The sequence below is a fragment of the Acomys minous genome (assembly GCF_964271855.1).
Source record: "Acomys minous genome assembly, chromosome: 12".
Lineage (NCBI taxonomy): Eukaryota > Metazoa > Chordata > Mammalia > Rodentia > Muridae > Acomys > Acomys minous.
In genome coordinates this window covers 25,126,842-25,134,771 of record NC_140493.1, presented here as the reverse complement: position 1 = coordinate 25,134,771, position 7,930 = coordinate 25,126,842, and the positions used below count along the sequence as shown (strand labels likewise).

Below are 7,930 nucleotides of genomic sequence, written 5' to 3'. Positions count from 1 at the left end.
GGTCAGGCCCCGTGGTGGGGGTGTTGAACACCCTCTCACGGAAACCCCAAATATCCCGCATATTGGACATTTACATCGTGCTTCGGAGCAGTAGCAAAATTAGTTATGAAGTAGCAGTGAAATAATTTGTTTGGGGTCACCGTACCTTGAGGAACTGTATTATGAGAGTCAGGGCATTAGAGTATATTCATTGAACAAACTATGGGTTTCTCTTCTTTTCATGCCAAGGTCTCACTAGGTAGACCAGGCTGGTCTTGAACTCACAGAGATCCACCTGCTTCTGCCTCTTGATAGCTGTGATTGGTGGTTTTTGACACCACTACTAGCTAAAATATGTTTGGCACTTTGTACTGTATCATATACTTTGGTCAGTAACCCCCTTTAGCCTCCCTTCTTATCCTCCTTTCCCCAAGGGCTTTAGTTACCACAGTTGTCACTCACTTTTCAGTTCACAGCCCCAGGGAACTGCTGTGGCACAATGCCTCTCCCCCCCCCCCCCCCAAATTTTGATGTTGAAATCCTCATGGCCAGTCTGAAGCCCCAGAAAGCACCTGCCATCTTTTTACCACACAAAGCTACTGATGTGCCCCTGATGGTAAGAAACAAGCTTCCCTTGTAATCTACCCGTTTATGGGCAGAAATTGCTGTTGGAATTAGTGACATTGTGGGGTGCATGCAGGGCGAGCTGGGCTGCCTGGGCCTGGACCATGCATGCTCTGCCACTTCCCATGTGGCTTTGGACAAGATCCTCAGTCCGTGCTTGAGCTTCAGTGTCAGGCCCAGGGTGGGTGGCAGTGGCGGGGAGGGGTAAACGCAGGCGAGCCCCACACTCTCCAGCCATGTGTTACTGCTGTGGCTCTTCCTCTGCTGGCCCAGCAGAGGCAGCTGAAGGCTGGAGGACTGAACAGTGCCTGTTGGTTCTCACCCCAAGGGGCTGCTTCCTCACTCGGAAGCCAGAAGCCAGGTGGCAGGAGAGTGGAGGACCAATAGAGGCCCTGGGTGGAAGCTTATTACAGGTTACCGTGGAGAAGAGACCATGTGATTCTAGGTGAAAAGCTAAGGAAACATTTCAGGTTGAAGATCCCAGATAGGAAGAGGTGACAAAGTAGGAGGGTAGGGTGCAGAGCATAGGTGGGACCCACTGGGAACGGTAAGGAGAGTAGGAAGGAGCCTAGGTTTGTACACCAGGAGAAGCTGCCCAGGAGCCTCTGCGATGACCCCATCCTCCCTGTGTCCAGGACAGGAGTGACTGGGGAAGCTTTAGATATTGGGGGACTGTCTGAGAAACCACCATGAGGGAGAGTTGAAGGCAGTCTATCAGCAGAGGCATCCCACGCCGGGGACGGTGACCAAGGGCAGCAGAAGCCAGGAAAGCAGACACCTGAGGAGTGTTCAGCTGGCAAACAGTGTCTGAGGCCCTGCAAGTGGGCGCTGGGGTGTGAAGGGAAGCGGCAAATTGAGTTCACATCAGACAGCTGCCAGCTGGTGGTGTCCCCTCCCTCCTGGCCACTCAGACATGCTGGGCTTCTCCTCTTCCTTCCCTGCTGGAGCCTAGGGTTCGGCAAGAAAGAAGGATCCACAAGCTGCCAGAGCTGGTGTTTCTCTCTTTTATTTAAAAACAGTGCTTCATTACCATTTGCAAAGGCGGAGGCAGGGCCCCTCCTTTGCTTAGAGTTTATAAAAGCCAGCAACATGATCAATAATTTATACACATGGAGAGTAATACAAAAAATAAGGAATAAAAGCTAAAGATCTAACTACTCCGACCTTCACAATCCCAGCTACTTGATAATAATAGGAATAACCCAATGAATACTGTATGGTCTGAAGGCTACTATACAATATGATTCTTAAGGAGGAGAGAGGGGGGAGGTACGGAGGGAGGGAGGGAGGGAGGGAGGGAGGGGGTTAGAGACTGTCACAATGCCCTGGGTGCTCCTCTGGAGTTAGCAGGGAAACAGGATCCTGGGCAAGCAGCTCGGGTGTCCTTAGGAGGTGATGCTGGGAGAGGACGGGAGGGAAGGAGACAAGGCTAGGTGGTCAATTGTACAAGCATCCGCGAATGCCCCCATTCCCTAGTGGTACCTGTCCTGCCACGTGGAAACCGCACGCGCTAGGCAGGCCACTCCCTGCTACAGGGTGTGGAGAAGAGCGAGGTTCTGTGGTACTTTGAGCCTTGAAAAGATTGAGACTCAAAAACATAGGGTCTCGGTTTGCTCTGCAGCTCTAATGTAGACATGTCGGCCCCAGGGTGGCTCTAGCTATTTCACAAGCAGAATGGTGACATAAGGGGAAAAGTCATGTCCCTTCCGGGGGAGGGGGCGGGGGGAAGGATCAGTTCACTCGATATATAATGCAGCCAAAATGAGCTGCCCAACAAGCACGCACACACAAAAATACTGTGAACAGAAAATACAAGAGAACAGCTAAGCTAGGAGTCCTGATGGGGGCAGAGGGCAGTAAAGCACGTCGGTCCCCAGAAAAACCAAACCAAAAGCATTTTCTGAAAAACTCAAAAACTCATGTGCCCCTGGGAATCTGGCATTGGTAACCGGAAGGTGGAGGGGAAGGAAAGAGCATCGCTGTTCCCTTTTTGCCTGCCAGGGAGAATGCAGCACCCCCAGCGCTGGCACGTACAGAACTACCAGCAGAGGCAGCCCCCTAGGCGGGAGGTCTCTGTCAAGGCAAGGTTGAGTTTTGGCTGATGAGCAGTTCTCAGTTACCAATCCCTGCCAGCCAGCACCACCATGGCTGAACTCATCTCCCGTTTTTCCTGAGTACACTGTAACTGGCTACAGTTTCGGTAACTTGCATAAGAACATGGCTTCTACAGCCAACCACAATACTTCAGGGACCCGTGCCCCCTGGCGCACTTCCAGCGCCTTGCTGAAGAGTTCGGCAGCCTGTGGTGGTTGGTGAGCCTTTTGAAAGGAAAGTTGCCAAGGGACTGTCCTGCACTCAGGAGCCTAGAGGGCACATGCTGGCTTAGGACACCCAGAGCTTGCTTGGGACGGGGCCCTGTTTTCCCGCTCTAGCTCGGGGATGGCAACTGCCTGGCTGATGAGGAAAGCAAGGATAAAGAGGGAAAGGGTGGGAAGAGGCTTCTGGACAGCAACATTTTCAAAAATATAGTGTTTTATGCAACAGAGAATCAAGTGTCACTGGTGTATACTACAAATGGTCAGACATTCTCAAGAGCATGACAAAATAAAACACACGCTTACATCAGATGTTCACCGTGCCCACTATTGTTTCCTATCTGAAAACAGTGCAAACAGGTAACTTATGCTTTAAAACACCACAACCCCTTCCCCACCCCCCCCAAAGTCCCTTTCCTCCTAATATCTGGGGGAAAATCTGCAGACATTGCCATGCTAGAGTTTTGAGTAGTGGAGAACTGGCTGGGCCAAAGGGGAAGGTTGGCCAGGCAGCTTTCTGGGCCTCCTGACGCACCTGCGTTCCAGGCTGCCCCTGCTCGGCCTCGTTCGCCTGGCACAGGGAGGGGGCACGCTGTGCTCTTCCTGCATATCCTTGGGGGGGGGGCTCCACTCATCTACAGTCCCCCGTGTCTGGAAGCTGCAGGACTAGTCAGTCACAGGGCGGAGGTGGTCATGGACCTGCCGGCTGTGCCTCTAGGAAAAGCACAGCCTACGTTAAATGGTTCAGCCCCTGAGGAGTCCGTGTTTGAGGGAAAGCCGCAAGCTCTCCTTACACTAAGAGCTAAGGAGCCAGGCGCCAGGCGGTGTCCTAGGGAAGGAAACAGGTTGGCGCAATGCAGACTGCGACTGCTGCAGGTGACGGTGACGGAGGTTCCGGGAAACCTGAGAGCCTTGAAAATGACGAGTAACATGGTGGGTCTGGGCTGAGGGTGAACTAAGTAACACAGAAATTCTAGAAAAGACCTAAGGCAGCCCTCCAGGCTGAAAGGACAGCCAGTCAAACGTTTTAACTACAAGTCTCCTTAAAGGAGCCCAGCTTCTAAGGTAAGACTCGCAGCATAGAGCCCAGGCTACAGATGCCTGCAAAGCCAAAGATGTCCTCACGCTGCGATTCTACATCAGCCATCTTTTAAAAACCATCACCCAGAATCCTCTCACAGAGTCACAAAATGCCCGTCTCCTCTAGCCTGCTTCCTAAAGCAGTCCAACATGCCGGTGCTGTTACCCTTGAGGCCCAAAGGTGAGGCGGACACAATGGAATTCGGACACTTAAGGGGAGCCCCGACTCTTCAGTGCTCACCCTGAAATCCAAAGACCCTTGCATAAAAAGCCAACTCCATCTAGTCTTCCTTGGAACAGGGAGCTTGAAGTGGCGCTGGAGAACGTCCTTGCACATGCAGCAGAGATGTGCTGGCAAACACCTGGCCTTGGAGGCCTCAGCCAGAACCAGCTGAGCTGAAGTGCACGAAGGCCCCTCCAGCACGGGCCGTGGGGACCGCCTTCCTCACCTGCCACGCCACCCTCATTCCTCTCTAGGGAAGGGAAAGAAGCCTCCAAGTCTTTCTCCCTTTTGTGGATACAACTGCCGAGGGACTGGTCCAGTCTCCACCAGGTGAACAGGCTTGCTTTTTTTTTTCTTTTCTGAGAATGACCCTTATTAAACAAAGACCCAAAATTTCTGTTCCTTTAGCCAGTAAATTTTCTCAAGAAAAAAAATCTCTCTGCCCTCATTCTCTAGAACTCCAAAAGGCCCCGGCCCATCCCTTCCCCTATCTAAAATATTTACGCACATACAACGAAAACTTATAACAGCAACAACAAACCAAACTTTGGCTTGGGGAAGGGACTCCATAAATGGCCAGTGGATAGGAAGTCTTGTTTCCTATTCCACACATTGCCTCAGAACCAAGAACTACACTGAGGTCTCTGGCTTCCATGCTGTCTCCTCAGAGGTCATTGGGGGACAGGACCTGAGGGCAACATGGTATGTGTCAACTGCAGGCCATAGCCCTTCCTGCTCACAAAAGGATGCTTAATGCAGTCAGATGTCAGCCATTTTAATTCAGGGACATGAATCATTTATCAGTCAAAAATGTGTAGAGGCAGAGGCAAAAACAACAAAGAACCAAACCCCCAATAAAAACAACCCTAAAACAATCTCTAACAGAACCAAAGCTCGTGTCCCTGAACTACTCCGTTAGCAGCATTCCCTCAGGCAAACCGCGCAGGGAGCCAGCTGATGTGCCGTTTCCTAATGCTTCCATCCTGGAGCCTCTGTGGGACCCTCGCCTTTCGGGCACATCTCAGATCTTGGGGAGAAGTCCTTTGGAAACAAAACTGATGCCAGGTTTCAGTGCCACGGCCCCTGCAGGAGGACCCTTTTCATTTTACATCCTCCCTCCAAGGTAGGCTTAGATTCCATGGCCTGCTGTCTTAATGTTCTCCAAGGGGTCCAGGTGCTTGGCCGTGACTTGAGGATAGCGTGAAGCTGGGTGCAGTGGCCACGAGGGCTGGAGACTCACAGAGGCTCTGAAAGATGGCAATTCCTATGGCTTTGGAGCGAGTACAGAGTGCCTCTGCCTGCCCTTACTGGTCCTCATCACCACCCTTGCTGGGACTTGCTTCCTTATCTTGCCCCAGCAGAGGCATTCTGATGCCTTTCTGACTCTGTACTGACTTTGTGCTGCAAGAAAAGGAAGAAATAGCAGGCATAATACCCCCTTTTCTCTTCTATGCACTCTTTAATGGCTCTGAAGAATTTGTACTTTTAATCTTCAAGCTGTGCCCAGATACCTGGGGGAAATCTGGCCACTGACTATTCATTCTTCGGTCCCTGGATCCTAATTTCCTGAATCTTGAGGACATGGGAGTAGCATGTTAATAAAAGAACAGATGAGTTGCACAGTGGCTTAAAGGGGCAGCAGCCCAGCAGGAAAGCTGGGATTTCTGAAAAGAAAAATAAGTGTTTTTCTATTCTGGAGCTCACTCCAAGATCAGTTTCTACTGAGTTGTTTCTCACCAACAGTTTGAGAACATGCTTGGACATACCAGCACTGTAACTCTAAACACCATGCCAACACTCCCAGGCTGTGCGTGTAAATGATTGTGAAAAGAATGCAAAGACAGGAGGGGAGAGGAGAGAAAAGCATCTTTGAAGTTCTCCTGTTTTGCAAGCACAAACTCCTACTTAGTGGCCTGTGGATTCCAGCCACAGCCAGTCAGAGCCCAAAGACAGGCCCAGAGACCACACTGCTGCAGAGCTCATCTGCACTCTGCTGCCCGCCCCCCAGCCACTCAGCACCAGATACACTTTGGTAATTCTGTCTGCTGGCTTCTGATCAAACACATATATCGGCTCCTTCCTCCTGGACTGCCTCTTCCATGACTGACAGAATAAGCTAAGCACGAACATATAGACGTGGAAATGCAGTATCTTTTTTTTTCAAACCACAGTTTAAAAAAAAGCAAAAATAAAAACAACGCCCCCTAAACAAAACAAAAAACCCAAAAACCAAACCAAAACAACCGCCTCAAAAAACCCAAAAAACAAAAAACCCTCCCCAAACAAAACAAAAAGTAAAATAAAATAAAAATAAATCCCAAAACAAAACAAAAATAAAAGCACAATCTTTGGAACAAAAGAATTAAAGGCAGAAATTTAAAGGAAAAATACATATTCAAAGAACATAGTGAGGTATAAAAAAGTATTCTCTCTTTTTTTGTTTGTTTGTTTTCCTCTTCATCTTGCTATAGAGTCCTCTACTAGTAAATATTGCAATAGCCAGGCCTCATGAACTGGGGGCTGTCCCATTCGCAGGGGTCTCACGTCACTTCAGTAGGGGGCAAATCGGCTGTAGCCACCTCGGTACAAACTCGCCTGCAGTAAGTAAAGACATAAAAATAATTAAAAGGCGATGAGAGAAGCATTAGAAGTTTTTCAAGTCTGTCTTTGTGATGCTGCCATAGTCGTGGCTGATGCTGGACTGCTGAGCTCCCTTCTCCCATGTGTTACTTCTGGATACTGCTAGGCAGAGGTGGTCATGTCTTTGTTTGTGATGATGCTACATTTAAACCTAAGTCAATCTTTCAATCAACGAAACAACTCTATAATCTATAAAATACAGTTGCCTCTCAGTATCCACGGGGCACCAATTCAAGATATACACATAGATGTCCAAACAGCAACATCTCTATCCCACCTGGTGTTTGTATACAAGACACATTCTCCTGCAAATGCCCTGTCTCTGCAGCACACAAAGGACCCATACAAGGTTAAGCTCTGTGAATACACTGTTTGGAGGCTAACAAAGGGAATGAGTCTACGTTTGTTCAATGAAGATAATTTCCCCCTGAAACTGAGAGTCTGCATGTGAGGTGTGGATGTGCACACCACCCTGCTTTTCTCCTTACCTTTACCGACTGGCTTTCTCTGGTTATCTTATTTCTCTTCACATGAACCTACCCAGGAATCGTCCCCTGGGTCGGTCTTTCAGGGTCAGCATGAGATAAAACAGATGTTACTATGGAGTGGCCCACCCCTGTAGCTATGGATCCCAGGCAGCAGTAAGGGCATCTAAGCCAAATCCAAGAAGGCTGCAGCGAGAACATCAGTCCCATGGATTATTCTAGAGTCGCTCTATGTACTTCTTCCACACTTGCCTACAACGGCTACTGGAGATTGCAGTGTTCCCAATACTGGAGTCCCAGTACAACATACCAGAAGGCAGGAGGACAGCAGGGGCATTGTCAGGCATCAGCAACTAAAAACTGAATACACCGAGAGCCTGCTGTGAAAACTGGCCACCACAACATTCCCAAGCCTCGGCTACTATCAAGAACATGACACCACTGGTATGTGCCCGGTGTGGGGACCCATTCCCTTTGTCACCATCAAGCCCTTCCTTCCCTCTGCCTTTCCAGACATAAAGGTAAAGAAAGTTAACATAAATTCCCAGGGTCTCATATGACTTCTACATTTTGGCCGTGGTTGT

General features: G+C 49.5%; 1 protein-coding gene across 37 annotated transcripts in view; it reads right to left on the bottom strand.

Annotated features, from left to right (window-relative positions):
• Window positions 1–1,593: 1,593 nt before the first annotated feature.
• Window positions 1,594–7,930, bottom strand: part of RBFOX2 (RNA binding fox-1 homolog 2) — a 237,039-nt gene continuing 230,702 nt past the window's right edge. For all 37 annotated transcript variants that reach the window (XM_084750905.1, XM_084750909.1, XM_084750903.1 and 34 more), the window contains one exon: window positions 1,594–6,816. In XM_084750905.1, coding sequence (XP_084607031.1) covers window positions 6,772–6,816 — 45 coding nt within the window. In that variant the 3' untranslated portion in view covers window positions 1,594–6,771. The remainder of the gene's footprint in view (window positions 6,817–7,930) is intronic.